Source organism: Mastigoproctus giganteus, chromosome 4 (assembly GCF_048544385.1).
Source record: "Mastigoproctus giganteus isolate SK-2022 chromosome 4, ASM4854438v1, whole genome shotgun sequence".
NCBI lineage: Eukaryota > Metazoa > Arthropoda > Arachnida > Uropygi > Thelyphonidae > Mastigoproctus > Mastigoproctus giganteus.
The window spans coordinates 232,254,602-232,276,107 of record NC_143578.1 but is presented as its reverse complement, the minus strand read 5'-3'; the positions used below and the strand labels follow the sequence as shown (position 1 = coordinate 232,276,107).

Sequence of the window (21,506 nt, the reverse complement as noted above, 5' to 3'; positions counted from 1 at the left end):
GTTAGCCAATTTTAAATTGTCATGCAATATGCTGGTAAAAAGGTTTTTGAAGTTAAATATATATACTGGGTGATTCACTACCAGTGCGAAAAACTTGCAGGAGGTGTAGGGGCCACAAAGACTTCGTCATGCAGTAGAGGACATTGAACGGGAGGTCGCGTGAACAGCGATCCTGCTGGAAGTCAGCATTTGCAAACCAGTTCCCGAGGCAGTAGGATGGACGAGTATTCAAACGTTGAACTGGCCGACATGCACCTCGCGTATGGAGCTGCAGACTGTAACGGGCGCGCCGCTCTGCGCTTGTACCAGGAATGTTTCCTGCACAGGCATGCTCCTCATCATACGATTTTCGCACGTGCGCACAGAAGGTTACGTGAGACTGGTTGTTTCACGAGAGGTACCATGAATCAAGAGCAAATGACAAGGACACCAGACAATGAGGAGAATGTTCTACGTCTTGCAGAAGGCAGTACGAGTACTCGAGCAATAGGCCAACGATTGGGTATTTTCCAATCCACTGTATGGAGGATACTGTCAACAAACCAAATGAATTCATACCATCTGCAACGCGTCCAATCATTGGAGACTGCGGATTAGCCACTCCGGAGGACTTTTGCTACTTGGTTTCTTCAACAGAAACGGTTCGCAAATGCTGACTTCCAGCGGGATCACTGTTCACGCGACCTCCTGTTCAACGTCCTCTACCGCATGACGAAGGCATTTCGGACCCTGCAATGCTATGTGATTCCGATTCGTCTTTGTGCCCCCTACACCTCCTGCAAGTTTGTTGCACTGGTAGTGAATCACCCTGTATATACAGCATATACCAATTTCGTCTCATAGTCTCTAATCTGTTCTCTAATCTCTAATAACCTTAGAGTTACTGCTAATGAATTTGGCACTTGTAAGTTTTTCTGCTATAAGTTTTAGTTTTTTTTTTATCTAGGCATTTACTGAGTGCTCTTACGTAGCTAACTTTGCATGATATAATATACACCGAGTGATCACTGAATTATGACCACCCCTATGAAAACTGAATTCAACCCACTGACCATGAGAGGTAAGAGATTGCGGAGTTAGTCGACCTATGTAGCATAGATAAGGTGTCAGTGGTTCAGTAAGTAGTAAAATTCCGACCATGATGAGTAAAAGGAAGGATTTATCGGACTCAGTGTTCAGTGTGTTGAGGGTCAAACAGTACCAGGGGTTTCTCCCATACAGTACACTATAAATACCAAAGATTTAAAAGTGCATGGATATTGCACAGTATAGTGCTGTGTACCATTGTTCATCTGATCATTTAGCTGCTGAGCCCCTAATGGGACCCTACATTGCCCACACTTCTCCAGATGGAGGCAGACCAGGTACACCAGCACATAATTTGAACTGTGGAAGGCCTTGCCACCTAATTTCCTGGGATTTCAATGGCAAGGGCATAAAAAAAAAATGTTGACTCTGTAGGGGTAATATGCAAAAAGGGGTATAAGGCCGAAAAATTGGGCGAACAGAATTTTAGTGCTTTTAAATTTCAACTGTGTGTGGGGCACACGGTGTGAGAAGTAGACAGGATAGGTGGGGAGACTGAAGGCTGGGGGGGTAGAAGTTTGAAGTAAGGGGTCAATGAGAGATTGACCCCTGCATTTGACAGTGGGACAGGCCCGTGTCCCACCAGAAGGAAGAGGGGGGGAGGCGAGGGAAGTGGTAAAGAAATCACTGTGCAAGAGAGCATTGGTGTTGGTTACCAAAAGGCCTATGGTGTTGTCAGTCCAGTTGGTAATGTCCAAATCAGTGGTTGTCGATTTCAGCAGGTTTGTCTGGGGAGGGGGGTCAAGAATTGTCCTTATTACAGTTCTGTTATTACATATGTTCTGTTTTACTAATAGGCATCTTCGTTCGGTGGATATATCTTTCACTATTGTGGATCACCTTGTTCAAGTCTGCCTTTGTTGTGCCAGGAGGGTTCTTCATCTTGTGAAGAGATCGTTTGCAAGGCAGGAGAAGGCACTGTATTCATCCTGGGAATCTAAGAGGTGAGAATCTTGATCCTTTAGAATATATCTGATCTTCGTAATGAAGGTCCTCATATAGCTGGCAGTCGTAGACAAGGTGCTGCCAGCTCTCAAGCCCCCCCCCCACTGGTACACGTTGGGTCCTCTGTGATGTAGAGAGGGGTGGGTTTAGCATTCATAGAACCATGACCAGTAAGTAAAAACTGTTGTGTTATGCTCCTAGCGAGAAACATGGTGGGGGTCTGGAGAAGGTTCTATTGACATCTGGTAGGAATTTTCTGATGATCTCTCCCTTAGTCGAGTTTGACCACCTGGTTTGCCACTCCTGCTGAAGATGGGCATAGAGGTGATGTTTTTCAGCTGTCTTGCCATTTGCTGGATTAATTGTAAAGTTGAAAGTTTGTGGGTTTCCCTTAGAAAGGTGGTACAGTAGACCAGTTCTAATGACCTAGAAGTCAAGCGGTAAGGCAAAAGCCAGGACCTGGAGGGCATGAGTGCTTGCTGTGTGGCAGGCATGGGAAGTGACCAGCAGTATGGAGCGTTAGATGGCATCCAGCATCCTTCTGTTGGTGGCAGTGGTAGCTTTGGTATACCAGATTCCGGAGGCATATGTTATTATATCGGACTTTAATAAAGGACAAATTGTGAGTGCTCCATGAACTGGTGCCTCGATTTCCCAAACGGCTGAACTGGTGGGGGTTTCGAGGGCCGGCGTATTTAAAGTGTACCAGGAGTGGCGTCAAAATGGTCAAACATCGACCCAACGGCAAAACTGCAAAGGTTGGAGGTGAGAGCCGGGTCCTATGACTTGTACAGGTGAACAGGCGCAGCACTGTTGAACAGTTGATCTACCCAATACATAGGCCAACCCGGAATAATATCTGGCATGACCATGCATCGCATGCTCGCACATATGAGCTATACCAGCAGATGACCTCTATGGCAACCTCTCCTAACCAAGGTTCATCGGGGTAAAAGATTCGCCTGGTGCAAAGAGCATGCAAGTTGGACGTTAGAAGACTGGAAGAAGATGTGCTGGTCAGATGAGTCACGTTATTTACTCCACACTGTGGATGGTCATGTACAGATTTGGTATCGACAACATGAGGCTCTTGATCCATCATGCATGGCATCAAAAGTGCAGGCTGGTGGAGGCAGTTGTATGGTGTGGGGCATGTTTCACTGGCAGGATCTTGGACCCCTGGTGCATGTGGACAACGTATCAGCGGTCTTCGCTATCATCGACTGCTTGCTGACTATGTACACCCCACTATGATGGTGTCTTCCAAGATGACAATGCGCCGAGCCATCAGGCAATTGGTGTATAGGAATAGTTTGAGGAACATAGTTCTGACTTCCAGCACATCGATTGGCCTCCGAACTCCACCGATATCAATCCCATAGAGTACTTGTGGGACACTATGGAAAGGCATATCAGGCATCTGGATACACCAATCACCTCCATTGCTGACCGCATTACACACAGCTTGGTTGGCCACACCTCCCGAACGCTTCCAACATCTTGTTGAATCAATGCCACGTCAGATAGCTGCAGTACTGAGGGCAAAAGGGGACCTAAGAAGTATTAGGTAGGTGGTCATAAATCAGTGATCACTCAGTGTATCTACATCCTGTTGGTGTTTTATGAAATTTTGGTATCCAGTACACGTATGGGAATTTTGTACTTTCTTTTTTTTTTAATATTAATCTTTTTCTGAATAGCCATTAGCTTTAAAGCTGCTACATTAGGTTTATTACACACCACTTTATAGGTTTCACTGTTTTCTAATTCATTGCTTAAAGTATCCATATAGAATTTTTTTAAAGATTGTGGCAAATTATTAGCCACTTTGTCTATGTTTGTTATTATAAATTTATTATGCGAAAAATCTTTTATTTTAATATGGCTAATGTTATACACTTTATATTTACTAATGTCTAAGTTTATTAGCTAATACTACAATGATACAATTTTTGGTACATACAATCTGATTATAGAAGGCTTCAACTGGTGTGTTATACTTATAGGCAAATTAGAATGTAAATAACCTTTTACCTGACACTTTATACAGTTATCTATCTCTCTCTCTCTCTCTCTCTCTCTCTCTCCCCTCTGAATATCATATGTACAAGTCTGAGATGTTCTTTTAGCAGTATGGTGTGCAGGTAAATCAAAAAATGTCTTTAATTTCTTAAAAGATTACAGATTATTCTCAGACATTTTGTGGTACTTTTAACTTAATTCTACAGAGTTGTTTTAATTACACATTTTTTACTTCTAATATTTAAGATTCATTACTCTTTCTGAATTGGACAAGTAATATAATCATTATTAGAAAATTAATTGCTAACAATGCATTAATTTCAATATAATACACAATGCTTATTGTTATATAACAAAAGTGTACTTTGGATTGTAACTTAATTATTTAGTAATCAATTAATAAAAATTTAATAAAAATAAATAAACAATGGATGCTTATATGTCTGAAATACTATCCTTATTACATCATCAGCCAGCCTAACATACAAAGACACCGGTTAATAAATTAGGTCTTTCATATACAGTTATCGCCCTTTATAATGGTGCCTCCTTACCAGGTGGGCAAGAGCAGCAGTGCATAGCACACGCTTCTTGATAAGACCGGGGTTCAAGCCTGTGACCACCAAATACCGAGGATGCAGAAAGGTCAGGAAATGACCACTGCATATCCTCGGAGCAATATGGCCTTAGTTGCTAATGCTCCTAAAAAAACCAAATAACAAATAAGAGAGTAAGCTCTTTTATATATAAACACACAACTGTGCAAATGTGTGTATATAAGAAAGCTTACACTTTACACCAGTGGTTTTCAACCAGGGCGCCAACAACAAAATACCTTCCATTGTACAGTATCTTTTTAATTTTGTGCTGATCTATAATTGTTGAATCTATATAAAGAATTAAATTATTATTCAAGTACAGTAAGCGCTAGTTATAGCGATCACATTTCTAAATTGAATTTTCTAATTCTAATAAGCAAAAATCAATGAATATTATCCACAAGCTATAAAAATAAAGATGTAAATCACAAATTTGCACTTTATTACCAAAAGTCTATTACCAATTAAATGTGTGAAAATTGGAAGAATATTATCCACAGGTTAGCAAAATAAAAATAAATTACTACTTACGTACAAAACTTAATTAATATATATATTAATTAAACAACACTTTCTAATATGATTATAATTTTAAATAGTCACTTATTTTAGATTGCTTTAAATTATCACTAAAGTCTATTTATAGATTTTTCAATATTGCATAACAGTCTATATTCACGATCACTTGCACCAGTTTCTTCCAATGCTCTCCTCAGGACGGCTATAGCTTCACGAGTTTGGCATCCTGTAACTGGAATTCGTTCAGGTTCATCTTCGTTTTCCTCCTCCGTGCCGAAATTATCAGTAAACTGAGCAATTTCTTCTTCTGTTAAAGCTGTAGTAACTGCCCATTTATGACAGATTATACAAACAAAAAGGCACAATAAACCAAAAATCGCAAATTGTTTTTATTGTTTTATGGTTGTGACCTTCAGAAACATGCTTTAAAAAATATCACAGAGGAGTTCAAAACCGATTCTTATTACTGAAAATGTGATTCCAATAAACGATAAAAAGGTAGTGTATTTTATTGACTTCAATCGGTCCTTTGGAATTTGATTTTCTAAAGCAGCTGATTCTAATAACCAGTGATCACTATAACCGGCACTTACTGTACATTTGTATTATGAATTGTAATTTTGTTTAGAATAACTATCACATAACGTGCATGTAAAGAGATGCACTTATTTTTACTACATTATCTGGTTACAGAAAAACCATGCATTACAGCAATATGTCGGTAGAACCAATAAAATGTCAGAAGAATATGTATCTTCAACAGATCATAGCATACAGTCACTGTATACTTATATAAAAAAATTGGTATATTTTAGTTTTGCTTATGTAGTTAGCTAAAAAGAGGGTGTTAAAGTTATTTTCCAATACACACATTATGTCAAGGCTGCACAGTACTAAATAAACAACAGTATTCTCAACATATATTATGCTAAAACTTCAAACAAACAAACAAGTTAAAATAAAAAAGTAATTAGAAAGCAAAATCACGATTCTTTAATAAGACTGCTCGTTAATAATTATTAAAAATATTTTCGAACCTTCCTTTTTGCGCACATCAGTACGAGACCTCTTTCTGACTTGCGGCTGAGAGGTGGGGATTGGCCGTTTTCTTGACACTGGGGCTGGTTTTTCATTTACCACATCATCTTTAATTTCATTTATTGCTGACTTTTCTGCTGCTGTATCAGCTAAACCAGTTCTTCCAGCAGAATTTTCACTGTCACTTCCACTCAAATTTTTTTCAACATTCACATTTTCATTATCCATTTTCGTATCTTGTTGATCAAACTTATTTCTTTTTTTTCGTACAGTTCTTTCTTTCACAGGAAGAGGAGGTGGAGCACATTTTTTTTCCTAAAGAAGTGAGGAAACGTATAGAGTAAAAATATTCTGAGCAGTTAGTAAATTTATAATTTATTACGAAATAAGTCAGTACTCAACTTCACAAATAAATTAAACTAGGTTTATTATTTTATAACTTCGAACTATGATTTAATTAAACTATAAAATAATTCAGGCCAGAAACCACTAAAAAGGGATGCAAGGAATTCCAAAAATATTCAGTAATTTTTTTTATTAATAGTTATCTAATTTGTGCAAATGTATGTGTATACACTATCCTCCAATACGTACTGGTATACTTCACTCCTGCAAAGTAATGATTAATTCTAGAGTTTGAATGACAGATATATATAGCAGCACCTATTAAAACTAGGATATAAAAGGCATGCACACTTTATGACAGGTAGATGAAACAGAATTGGTGAGGACAAGTGACCAAACCCCTTTACAAGCAATGTGATAGTAGGTTGTTACGCATGATCCATTTTCCCAGATAGCAGGAAGAGTGTGACACCCAAAATAAACTGTTGGAAACATTCTATACCAATGGAAGGTAGAAAATAATGCAATCATTGATCCCATGCCAGGCAAATGACTATTAATGGCCCACGGGGCATGTCAGCAATTCAAACAGATAGAGCAAAATGCAGACATACCATTAACCTCTTCAGGAGTGAGTTTGCTGAAATGTGTGGGCTTGGGGGAATCAGTTTTCTGATAGGGGCTGGCTCCCTGAAGTGAGTTTGTTAATAGAATTTTGAGGTTTTGAAAAAAAAAAAAAATTGAAAATTAATGTTTTTAAACATTAATTTCTTATTTTGACTTACTTGCTCAAGGTATGCATATGGGCAGCAGTAATCCCATTATATCATAACAATTGGGTGGCACCACACTGAGGTGGTGAAGAATGAAAGAAACCTTGGTACAGTCCAACAAAAGTTCCCTGAGCAGTGCAGACACTGTTAGTACAGCTCATGGGGTTCATGGTCAATAATATATTGGAATTTTTCCAGCAGAGACAGGGAGGTGATTGACCTATTGTGGAAGGCAGTAGTTGGGTTACATTTTGAGTGCTAAATACAAGTCTGGAGGCCCCATTTGAAGGACAAGGATCTGTTGGATGAGTGGCTTGCAAGGAGATCTGATTTAGTGTTTAAAGCTTTAAACCGATTGAGCAAACTAAATGTTGATGGCATCCGTACTCTTTCTCAGACAACACACATATGGGAACAAAAATTTAAGATGAAAAAGGATGGCTATATGACAGATTTGTGAAAATTTGCTTTCAGCCAGATAGCAATTGAATATTGGAACTAACTTCTATCTGGTGTTGTGGAAATAGGTAGTCTGAATAAGTTTAAGGAAGAATTAAGCAAATTATTAGAGGGTGTGGAAAGATGATGTGGGATAGTTTTTTTTTATTTATAAGCTTTTTTCCTTGTATCATTTGCCACTATTAATACTAATACTAGAATAAAATACTCAAAAATCAATCAAAAAATAAATAAAAAAACTAGTCACTACATTTTTTTTATGATGCAATGATAACTTCAACTTTTGTACCTGAATTCCAGAGAATTTCTTCAAATTTCAGACTGTGCAAGTGCAAAATCAACAAGCAAAGCTAAAAATGATCTCTTCATCCAATTTCAAAACAATTTTCATTGTGCTGTCATCTTCATCTCCATGTGTCTACTATTAGCTGGAAACACAGATAAGAGATGGTAGCATGTACCAGAAGACGGCAAGACAATTCATACATTAACACATTCACTGCCACCTACATTTGGGAGAGTACATGCTATTTTGTTAAAGTAATTTATAAAATTCATCCAAGATTTTAATTGTATATCATTCCTCAGTAAATTTTTTTGGATTTTTTTTTTTTGCACGTAAAATGAATTGTGGTGCATATTTGCATCGCTGATACAGGGAATTAACTCTGTTAAATGCATATGCTCGCATCTGGTGAGTATGGACTTGGCAAACCCAGGGACCTGGAGATCATCATTTTCTCTTTCTTGCTTATTCCCCCCCCCTCTCTCTCAGGGTAACATGGGAGTTTTTTTTTTTTTTTTGGTTGGTGCGGCATAAGCCTCAGGTCTGACCACATGGCTAATAATAATAACTCATTATGGGTAACAAGATTAGTTAAGCTTCTGTCCTTCCATGTATAAAGGCATGGACACAAATCCTAGCAAGACATATTCAAGTTTTATGGATTTTTTTTTTAACACTATGCCTGAAGCAGTTGGTCACAGGCAAAATGGCTTTCACCTTTGCAAAAACTTGGGTTTTTCATTCAGCAAAATAGCCAACTCTGACATAAAATATGCGAATTTACAGACACAATATGCTGATGCCTTTTAGCCTTAGTTGTTCTAACAAAAAAACAAACAAATATTACAAACAAAAACCACCATAGTTTTTGCAAAAAAATTTCTTGTTTATTAATGATTAGTTATATTGCATATTCACATTATATTCCATTATAGCTCTTTATGATTATCATAAAATAGCCAAAGCAAAGCATTGACTTCTCCAGACACAATCTTGCAATAGTACATTGTATTTGCCCTCTTACCAGACTGAAGCCATGGATGGGCTTCGGCCCAGGGAATGGCTGAGCTTAATGGAACTTACCAGACTGAAGACATGAATCTTTTTTCATATAGCATGTCTCTTCATATTTATAGAGAATTTCACAAGTGCAAATGAAATGTCCTTCAGTGTTCAGCAACCTGTGAAGGAATAGGCATCTACAACTTTGAGGGACAAATTCTCCTATGACAGCAATTCAAAAATCATACAAATTCATTTTTCTTCCTAAGTACTCATTGAAAAGATGAATGGCATTAAGAATCATAATTTGAAAAATATGAATTGCAAGTTTCTTCTAGAAATAAACTTGTCTTTTATATGGATAGTAAGCCATCAGTTGGTCTTTATGATCCACACCATAGATATATTTGTTGTATTCGGCAACAACTTTGGTCTCTGATATCTGACTTGACTATTTCATGCTCAAACTCAGTAGAAATGATCACAGCATCTCTCCTGTCTTTCCATTCTGAAACAATCACTGTTGGCACAACTGTATATACTTTCACCCTTTTATAGCTTTGTTGTTGAGACACTTTGGATTTTCTATTCTGTCAAGATTTACAGCACAATATGTCATGGCCCCAAGTAGTCATATTACAAGATTATAGGAATTGTAGAATTTATCCATGTAGAAAGAATGTTCACCTTCGGTTTCATAAATTTTGGTACTATATTTTCAGCATGCCCTTTTCCTCCCATTTCATACAATGTTCCTGTGTATACTGGATACTTCAATATGGGACCATTTGACTCAGTCAACATATAAAATTTTATATCACACTTGTCTTTTATTTTGGATGTACTACGTAAAAAGTAAGCAGTCTCTCCAGTGGATCATGAATTCATCTAACGACGGCTGTTTTTTTAGGATAAACTTTTAGCATTGTGCTACTTAGCTGATCCAATAAAGACCCTATTTTATAATGACAATCTGCAAGCAGTTCAAGATTTTGTGAAAAGTGCAAGCATCTCATCATTAGTAAAAATTTATTTCTGGTCATGAAGGATGAAAAACATTTCATTACAAATAGTGGATTTTTTTTCCAGTAATCTTGGATTCTTGGGGCACAAATTATTCCTATGGAAAGGAATAACAAAATTTTCAACCTTTCACGACTTGTTTCATGTACAACAGTTGCATACACACTGGTTTCATTGACAAGTAATTGATACACAGTTGCAAGTAGCCTCATTTCTCGTGGGCACTAGAACAAGTAGGCATTGCATTTTGATAAATGAAAGGAATTTCATCTGTGAAGGATCATCACTCCAAGTAACAGCAGCATTTGTTGTTTGCAATGCTGTATCAACACTGGATACATTTGAACCAAATTTGGAATCCTCATCACTTGAATCTAATCCTATTTCTGTGGCAGATGAGATGTTACAAAGAGTTGATTCAATGTCATCTCTTTTAGCTTTCATTCCTGAAATGTGAAAGGAATGGGGAGCATGTGGAGTTTTGTAATTGGCTTATTGAAAAACTACTAGATTTCATTAGCTTGGTACTGTGAATGGATGAGGCTTCCTTCTCTAGAACAGAAGTAGGGAACATTCATGAGTATTACTGATCTCAATGTAATCACTGCATGATGTGCACCTCTGACATTCAGGGCTATTCACATCACAAATTCGGATTAAATGTTTAGGCTGGAATCATTAGCAATAACATTTTAGACCTTCATTTTCTTCCCCACATGGGGACAGCTGGTACATATATCCATGTTCTCCAAAGGTTAGTTTGGAGAACATATATCCATGTTCTCCAAACTAACCTTTCTATTCTTTTGGATGACATCTATCTTCAATTATCTGTGGACAAATGTGGTTCCAGTGCCATTCTTCTCTAGAGTAAAAACAGAAGGGGGCCAGAGCCACAATGATATCTCATATTCAGATGAACTCTGACTTTTAAGAGAAACAATTAGTCAAAGAAAATATATGGAATGGCTCTCACAATCATTTAATTTCATTGCCCTCTTGATTTTTATGTCTGGGCATGGGTAAAAGATATTGTATATCAGAGAGACCCTAAAACGTTTAACAACTACACACAAGAATTACAGAGAATTTTAAGAAGTATGAGCAAACACTTTTTGCCTAGCAGCTGTATGTTCTTCCTTGACACAACAGCATTATCTGTGTCTCAAAACAGATGGTGGTCACTTCCAGAGTAATATGATAATCACAAAATATATTGTTTTTTTTAATTCTTAATAAACAGGTTTTTGCAACATTACTTGTTATCCATTATTTTTATTCAGGAGGTGATGGCTTTTACAAAAAGAAATAATAAGTAAATCATACAATGCATCCAGAAGGTGGTAGTAGTAGAAGAGGCATGTGATGAAACAAAGCAAATTATATGTAGCATCAGCCAAAAAAATCTATTTCACACATCCATTCCCTCTAAACATTTGTCCAGTTCCTACTTGAATTTATTTAAACTATCAACTTCCACAACAACAAATGGAAGTTTGTTCCTGCTTCCAGCAATCAACTACCTGCTGGCTAAAGGCAAATTTCCGCACATTTATTCTATAACTGTCTTTCCTCAATTTGAATTTATGGCCCCTCAGGTTCATAATCTGAGCAAGAGGAAGAATCCCATCAGAACTGAGCCTGCTCGACCCATTCAAGGCCTTATACACCTCAATCAGATTACCTCGCAGGTGCCTAGTCTCCAGATGCTGCAATTTGCAGCACTTAAGCCTTTCTTGGTAAGACTACCCCTTCATTCCCCTTCTCTGTACTTGTTCTAGCAACTCTACATCATTCCTAGAATGAGGCTTACAGACCTGTATGCAGTACTCAAGGTGTGGCCTGATCATTGCCTTATACAATGGGATAATCACCTCCTACCCCTGCTTAAAAAATTCCTGTATATCATTGACAAGACCCCATGATCTACTCTGGCAGCCTGTCAGCACTGCTCAGAAAATTTCATATCTGACTGCACAATTACTCCTAGGTCTTTTTCATTTTCTACCACCCTAAGTGTAGTACCACACAGTTGGTATGTTTCTCTGGGGTTCCTTCTATTCATATGCATTACTTTGTGTTTGTCAATGTTAAACTTCAGTTGCCACTTCTCAGCCCATCTGCCCAACTTTTCTAGATCCTGTTGCAGTAGCACACTGCCATTACTATCATTAACAACCCTGCCTACGTTTGTATCATCTGTAAACTTCAACATTAAGCCTGATATACCTTCACCAAGATCTATTTATTTGTAACCGATGGCCCTATCAAGAAAAAATTTACAAAAAAAAAAATTTCCTGCTTCAGTTTTTCATCACCAATCCCTTTTTTCTTGGAAATCCAATTTTAGATCACTCTTTTATATATTGGGTTTGCAAAAGGATTTCGCACACATAAAAAAGGTTGAAAATCTATGGGTGCAATTTAAAAATGGGACAGCATTCTGTTGAGAAGATATGGAAGTATTCATTGGTGGCTACAAATGTATCTCAGAACTACATATGATCAGTCTGATCATATGTAGTTGAACAAACAAAAGATCAGCTTTTTTTTCACTAGGAAAAATTAGGCCTCTTGATATTTTTGTAAAAATCAAAAATTACTAGTTAGTTACGAAACAAAATTTCTAGGTGTGATATTTCAAGATACAAAACTCAGTTTATATTGTAGTTTTACACACAAAAAAAGCTTTGCAAGCTTTTAAAATGTGATCTTATAGATGTTACCAACAAATTTACAATAGTCAAGTATGTATGTAAATTTACATACCACTCCCATTTTAACTTATACCTCAGCAGTCTAGTCTTCAATCAGTGAGAGAAGCACTAAACAAATTCTTATATATACTGAATATTGGGTATTAAAATGGGCCAGTTACAAGCCAAATTACAAGAATGATTCCAAACCCTAGCTCATTATCCAACTTCACTATTTACCCATAAAACACCAATGAACATTTAATGTTCATTGGTTTCCATCAAATTTGCTGCCAAGTTATTGACAGGAATTGATAACTACCTTGATGTGGAATTTTAGTTGAGTAATACATTCCTATCAGTAGAGTGCACAACTTCCCAAGCCCAAAGAATACACTTTATCAGCTAAAGAAATGTATCCAGGAGGTGATGTTGTTCATTTTTGTAGCCATTAAATATATAGCCAGTTTTTTTTTTTCAGACTTTGAGCTATGGGCTAATGATGTGCAATATATGGATAAAGGCAAAAAAGTTACTGGATTATAAGAGTAAATAATGTTGGATTGTTTTTATTGGTATGTTCAATTTTGTAACTGAGAACTCAGTAAATGTTATGTGAATCCCCAGCTTTGGTGTTGAGGGATATTGCCTATAAATAATGTATTTCTTTTTAGCTATAAAGGAATAATAAAAATAACATCACTTTTCAAAAGCATTTTGACCACACAAGTATCAAGACTTATCCAGTCAGGTAGGCACTAACCCAGGAACTGGTGGACTGCAAATAAACCATTCACTATATACTTCAATGTAACATATTAATTTCTTTATACACTTCAGTCATCTGGTCATCAGCATCCAAATCATATCAAAATAAATTTCTTGCACACAAGTACTAGCTGCCGTGTTGGATAAACAGGGCAACCCATTAACTATCTCGAGATCAGTCCTATTAGATAAGAACACCTTGGGCTCTGATCTACACAATGATTTACCATCCTTCCATAGATGGCATTTTCTGTGGCCGTTGAACTGTGGAAAGATCATACAGTGCCATGCACTTCCTCTTGTGACAGAACTTGAACAACATTAAAAACTTGAAGAAGCTTATCCCTGCAAATACGGTCAACTTGCTCAACTCTGAATATTAATCTGGATAAGTTCTGTTCCCATGAGCCATACGGGAAATAAATTCTGAAAACAAATCATTAAGTTATGCAACTATGAAATTCAAAAAATGTTAAATGAATAAACTGAATGAAGTAATTTCAGACCAAGTATCCTACTCACGAGCATCATTAATATACTGCATATTTATAACAGCATCTGTTTTGAAACTGGTAAAAATAATAAAGATGAATCAAAGAGTTACACAAATAATTTATCTATTTTTATCTGCATATTAAGATCTCATAACTGTAAATAACTCATTGTTAAATGTGTCTGTAACACCTATAAAACTGTACATTTTTATGTTAAATATAAATAGACTTGGGGGAAAAATGTACAAGTTTCTGTTATATCAAAATTATGCACAATTTTTATGTAACAATCCTCCTAGCTAATAGGCAGAACCAACAGTGACACTAATGATGGTGAATAAATGGATTTTCGTCATCTGCTGGTCAAGTAGTCAGTTACCTATGATGCACCCTGTATTATGATCTAACTGGACATTGAGTAAAGAAGATAAAAGAGAAATTACATGAGGCAACTGGATATCCACTGTCAAATAAATTAAAACCACATGGGATTGATTTCTGTTCACTATTTCTACTTACTGCTTTATTAGCGAATTTACAATTCACTCAAAATGTTCTGCTCCACTAATTTTTTTATAGCAAAAATTTATTAAAAAAGCTGAAAATTAGTCTTAAAGTGTCCGCACTTGTAATCTTTACAGATATCACTTTCAATACATTGCCTTTTTCTATAGTTTTCCCAGATACAAGGGCTTCACTTCAGCAGAAGCTTCATACCCTAAACTTTTGTCCATGAATGACATATTCAATGGATCAAAAAGGTGGAATTCTAAAGGAGCACCATCTAAACTATATGGTGGATGGATAAGCAATCCCCTTCCATGCAGCTGGGTTTGAAATATTTGGAAATGTGATTCATCAGAATAGACACATTCCCATCATAAGTATATTTGCTTGTGACAGACCATCATCAGGGGCACTTGGGCAAGTCATTGGCCAAGGTAGCTCAACTGTGCTAGTGTCCAATGCATAGTCCATGTTGAAAGGGATTATGCCACTCCTTGCATTATACTGGATTGGTCCTCAATATCATTAATATGGCGTGACTAAAAAAAAAGAAATGCAATAATTCTCCTATTCACTACCAGATTATAATTTTTTATAAATGGAGTTCTATAAGGCCCGCCCGCCCACACACACACACACACACACACACACACACACACACACACACACACACACACACACACACACCGTCATTACAAAATTGATATTTAATTTCCACCATACATATATTGCTCTTAACCAGAGCAGTATATGCATAGTGGAAATAAAAAATAAAAAAATATATAAATAAATAATGAAAAACTTCCATGTGTCGATTTGTTATAAACTACTAAAAAAGCTACTCAGAGAAAGTGAATGTGTTATGAAAGGTTTAAGTTCTTGTTTAATTGAAAGTTAACTTATACATTTATGTTTATTATAATTTACATTTACAGTAATGTAGAGCATACTGATAAGGACGGGGATTCAGGCAGTGGTTAAAATTTCACACACAGTGACAAAAATTTCTATAGGTTTTTCTAATATTAGAATTGAAAGGATTTCTTAATCATACAGTACATTGCACAAACACATGCTATGGAGGGGCTGTTTAATTTAACTAGAAGCACTGCTTTAATTTAAAACATTCCTTTCTAATATTTTAATAAAATTGATGTCACAATTGTTCACATGTTGGCGCATTGGCTCAACGCAGACAGGATACGTCCGCTTACTGAGATTAAGCACCTGAGAGGGTAGAGATCCAAACTGAGGAAAGATAATTGTAGAACAGACATGCCGAAGTTTCCCTTTAGCCCAGCGGGTAGTTGATTGCTGGAACAAACTTCCATCTGTTGTGAAAGTTGATAGCTTAAATAAATTTAAGGCTAAACTAGATAAACATTTAGAGTGACCGGATGGGTGAAATGGGAAGGTTTTTTTTTTTTTTTTTGGCTGATGCTGTATAAGCTTGCTTTCTTGTTGCATCATATGTCTCAACTAATGCTAATGTGAACAATTACATTGCTTGCAGAACTTCACATCCATGCCCTTATGTAACTTCCAGATCTCTTTCTCCCTCTATGATGTTTTAAATTCAACCTCAAAGTATGCAAGTTATTCAGGGTTGCTATTCCCCAAATGTAAGATCTTGCCTAGCTGCCACTTCTAAAACCATCACTGAAGCCTCTACAGGTCACTATGAAGGAGCACAGCTTAGTACTATTCATTAATAACTCTGCCAATCTTTACATCATCTGAAAATTTTGACATCGTACCCTCTAACTCTTCATTGATGTCATTTAAGAAAATCAGAAACAAGAGTGATCCCAGAACTGATCACTGGGGAACTCCACTTCTAATGTTAAAACAATCTGAATAGTAACCATTAATACCAAACCTTTTCTTCCTGCCCAGCGGCCAACCTGCAATCAATTTAAGAATCTTACCTAATATGCCAAAATGTTCCAGCTAGAGTACCATGTCATGCAGGACTAAGTCAAATGCTGTTTAATAAATCCAATAAATGTCAAAATTATTTCCTGCATTCGGCTCAAGAGTGATTCTATCAAAATAGTTAACCAGGTTGATTAAACATGATCTTCCCTTTACAAAACCATGCTGCACTTACTTCAGAATTCCATTTCTATTTAAATGAATAGAAATGGAATTTCTATTCATTTAAATAGAAATTCCATTTTTATTTAAATGAAGGCAGTGATCTAGAGTGCGACACACTCTAGATCCTATTTAAATGATCTAGAGCGTGTCACACTCTAGATCACTGCCTTCGTGTTCTTCTCTACCACTTTGATCTTAGAATTGCCTTTATGTATTAGCCATACACTTGGACTTCTCCAGAATAAAGTAATCTCTCAACTTCAATGATGCATTCAAAATTAATCTTAGTGGTTCGACGTACTCTCTTGAGGTTTCCCTCAAAATTACTGCGTATATGCCATCAACTCTAGCAGCCTTCCTTGCTTGTAGTCTCTAAAGCCTTTTTAATGATCTTTTATATTTTCAATCACTCATCTCATGTTTTCCACTTTCACTTGCACAGTTTCTTCTCACATAAAGGGTCTTTTGTCTATAATCTCAATGGAAAGTACCTGTTCAATTCATCCACAAAATTAGCTGAGTTATCTAAGACTTTCCTGCACCCATTGTGCAAGGGTCCAATCTGATTCATTTGTTTCTTCTCTGTACTGATATAAGTGAAAAATTCTTTACCCCCTAATTAACACTTCAAGAATTGTATAAAATTAAAATATACAGTATATTATTTTAATTTCAACATACCTTAACGTTTGTTAATCTACAGTATACAATTTAATTTACTTTGACTATAGCATTAGTATTATAATGGCTAAATCATGCAAGCAAATGGACTTTTTTCTGCATTAAGCCCAAAAACAAATTCTCTATCACTCATACCTTCCCTGTTGCCAAAAAGTGGCCATCCAGTTCAGCTGTGACTTTACAAAACTGTGCCTTGACACTGTGGCATGAAATTTATTCCAATTATAGTCACACCTCTCTTTAACGAACTTCCATATAGCGAAGTTTTCTATGTAGCTAAATTTTTTTGATTTCCCCCTGGTCATTACATTGCAAATAGTTTCTGTATAATGAAGAAAATTTCCATATAGCGAACTGATTTCGAGAGATCTGGGTACGTTTTGTTCGCACCTATGGCCTTTAGGCAATAGAGCTGATGCTGTAGAAAGCACAAATTAAGAGATAAAAGGATTAAGAATTAATCACTTTAGTCTTTAAGAGCTAAGGGGTTTAATTCTTAAGAGCATTCCACAATTTAGTGTTGCCCGTAAAGCATTTACTGTACCGAGAAGTCATGCTGGTCAACTGCTATCTATGTGTCCACAGTTATTGGCAAAGATTAAGGAAAATTCCCGACACAGACATTGGCTCTGGTCAACCTCATTTCTATTGTAAGTACCCTATTAGAGAGTTACGAGAGAGTGATTTTCCTTTATCCCGGAAATTTATCTGTTGTTTCGCAGAAATGAGTCATTCACACTTTCACTAAATTTCACCTGTCACTGTATGTAGGCATGCATTGTCCCTAAATCAGTTTTGTTTTAGCTGCTCTGCAAGTAACCTTACAATGTCTAAGAGGAAATCCTTGAGTGTAGTGGAAGAAGTGGAAGTGCTTAATAGTGTAGATCGCTGCATTAAAAAAAAAAAAGAAATTGCTTAAAAATTTGGTGTCCCTCCCAGTTGTGTGTCAATCGTTCTGAAAAACCATGTTTCAATTCTCAAACTGTTTAAGGAAACAGGAACCAGTCGGAAGGGTGTGAAATTATGCCTGTATGAATATGCAGATCAAGCCGTTTTTAAGTGCGTGAAGTTGATTCGAGACCTAAAAATAGTGCCGATATCAGGGCCATTAATAAAAGGAAAGGCTATGGAGTACGTATCTTTTCTCTGGAATAAAACTTTCCAAGCCAGTTCTGGTTGGCTGGACAAATTTAAAAAGTGCCATGGCTTACTCGAAAAAGTTATTTCTGGTGAAAGTTGTGTTGTAACTGAAGAAGACTGCACCCATTGGAAAGAAACAGTTTTGAAAAAAATTATGGAGGACTATGAGCCCAAAGGCATATTATATTCACAACGTTGATGAAACAGGTCTATTTTTTAAATGTTTGCTGAACAAGACACTGACTTTTAAAGGTGATAAATGTGTAGGTAGTAAAAATAATAAGGAGAGATTTACAGTCTTGGTTGGTGCAAATATGGCTGGTAATGAAAAACTGAAGCTTTTGGTAATAGGCAAAGGTAAACAGCCCCGATGTTTCAAAGGAGTAAAGTTGTTAGAGTTGGACTATAACTACAACAAAAAGGCTTGGATAACAAGTGAAATTTTTGAACAGTGGATTTTAAAATTAGGTAGAAAGATGATGAAAGAAAACAGAAAAATCACTTTGATTGTTGACAACTACCCTGCCCACCTTCACTCTGTAATTTCGAAACTTACAAGTGTGAAGCTTGTTTTTTCCCTCCAAATACTTTGCCTAAACTGCAGACAACAGACCAAAACATTATCAAGAATTTGAAAATGGACTATCGAAGTCATATACTGAAAAAAGTTATACTGAGAATAGAAACCAACCAACCTATAGATTTGCAGATGTGCATACCAGAGTTGGCAAAAGTTTGGTAGCCAAGATGTAACGGAAACAACAATTAAGAATTGTTTCGCAAAAGCAGGTTTTGCTAAAACGCCAATTAACAATGATGAGAGGAATGAAATGCTACAAGGCGTCAAGCAATCTTGGGAAGAACTCCATGCGAGAAGTTTGATCAGTAGAAAAATTGTTCTTGAAGAATTTTTAGGAATTGATAACGATGTCATAGTAGCTGAAATCTGAGTGACTCCAACATTTTGGAATGTATTCAAAGAACTAGTGAGAATATTGATGATGAATTGTATGAAATTGATGGCAATGAAGACAAAAGATGGCAATACTGAACCTTCCAAACATGAAATGTTGGCAGCATTTGAAACTATGCATCGAGCCCTTCCGTGTGAAGAAAATGTCTCAGAAAATATATTTGAGTGCTCAATCAAATGTGAACATTTCTATGAACGATGTACAGTAAAATCCAGTGTACAACATAAAATAATCAAAAAAATTTAACAAAATTCTTAAAATTGTACTAATATATTGTGTGCATCATGTAAGTAGTCATTTCTTAATGTGTGTATTAATAAATTAATTCTTTTACAATGTTAGAAATTTTTTCTGATTTATTTCTCATATTTCGCTGTATTTCTGAGTTGAATTACAGTATTTTTCATTGTTGAAAAGGTCATATTTTTTTATAATAAAATTTCTGTATAACAAATTTTTTCAAGGAAACAACTGATTTTGTTTGCTATCGATTTTGTATAATTACAGAAAGATCGATATGGAGATCCGACTGTACTTTGTTTAAAATGCTGACTAAAGTAAACTTCAAGTGATACAGCCTTCTGTTACTTACCATAATTTTATAATTGGGTCCTCCTGATTCTCTCTTCTGCCAGTTAAATTATACCTCTCTTGTTCATTGCACTGAGTGCCTTCAAGGCCTTATATATACCTCTATTGGGTGCCCGTCCTTTCCTCCAAGATGTCTAGTTGCAGAACTTTTCAGTCCACACCTTTTAAACCATTCATATGGGCACTAATTATCACCCCTAACCAATCTAGTTGCCCTTCTTTGAATCCTTTCTATAAGTACTGTCTTTCTTCAAGTGTGGGTTCCAGACCTGAACATAATATTCTAAACATGGTCTTACCATCATCTTATATAGAGGGGCAATGACATCCTTTTCCCTACTTGTGAAGGTTCTACACACACACACACACACACACACACACACACACACACACACACACACACACACACACACACACACACACAGTGTCTCAAAAACACACAGCATAACTTCAGGAATGAGTTCCTCATATATAGACAATAAAAATATTTTATATCAACATAGTTCTGGAAATGCTTGGTTTCCGAGTTATTAACCAGAATGTCTTATCTCCCGCAGGTGATTTCCTTCATCACAAGGTACTGACAGAATCTGGTGGTTTTCCATTCCGACCCTGTACTCAAATCAGGGGTAAGCGGATATGCACTTTATGTACAGTCTGGAGGCTTGTTTTGTACCACAAAATGTTCCCAGAACGAAAATGTCCAGACAGAAAAACGTTTGAAGGTATCCATCGTTGCCTTTGTGAACATGGGACCTTTACACTTTGTGCTGCTGACAGAGGATGACCAAGAGCTATGACTCCTGAAGAAGAGGACAAGATTTTGGATGTTGTGCATGCCACTCTTGGAATCAGCACACGCAGAATAGCAATGCAACTGGCTGTTCAACGTTCAACTATTTGGAGAGTGTTGCGAGAACACCAACTGTATCCTTACCATCTGCAACAGGTACAGGCCTTGTCACCAGCAGTTTACCCTGCACAAGTAATGTTCTGCCAGTGGTTCTTGCAGCAGTGTGGTACAACTCCTCACTTTCCTGCCCTGGTGATATTCACAGATGAAGCACAGTTCACACAAGACAGAATCCAAAACTTTCACAACCAGCATGTATGGGCTGAGGAAAACCCGCATGCAATTCTTCCATCACATCACCAACAGTGATTCAGCCTCAACATCTGGGCAGGTTATTTTTTTTTTTTTTTAGGAGCATTAGTAACTAAGGCCATATTGCTCCAGGGATATGCAGTGGTCATTCCCTGACCTTTCCGCATTGGCAGTAACGGACTCGAACCCCGGTCTAATCAAGAAGCATATGCTACGCCCTTCTGCTCCTGCCCACCTGGCTACGGAGGCACCCATCTGGGCAGGTGTTTTTGGTGATAAGTTATTTGAGCCCCTGTACTTCCAAACAAACTCACAGGGCAGGCATACAGAAACTTTCTGGAAAACAACATGCC

General features: G+C 36.8%; 1 protein-coding gene across 2 annotated transcripts in view; it reads right to left on the bottom strand.

The window, feature by feature from the left end:
- LOC150087483 (regulator of chromosome condensation-like) overlaps positions 1–21,506 on the bottom strand; it is a 120,647-nt gene that overhangs the window by 61,960 nt on the left and 37,181 nt on the right. For both annotated transcript variants that reach the window (XM_090372098.1, XM_090372099.1), the window contains one exon: positions 6,209–6,524. In XM_090372098.1, coding sequence (XP_090228224.1) covers positions 6,209–6,524 — 316 coding nt within the window. The remainder of the gene's footprint in view (positions 1–6,208; positions 6,525–21,506) is intronic.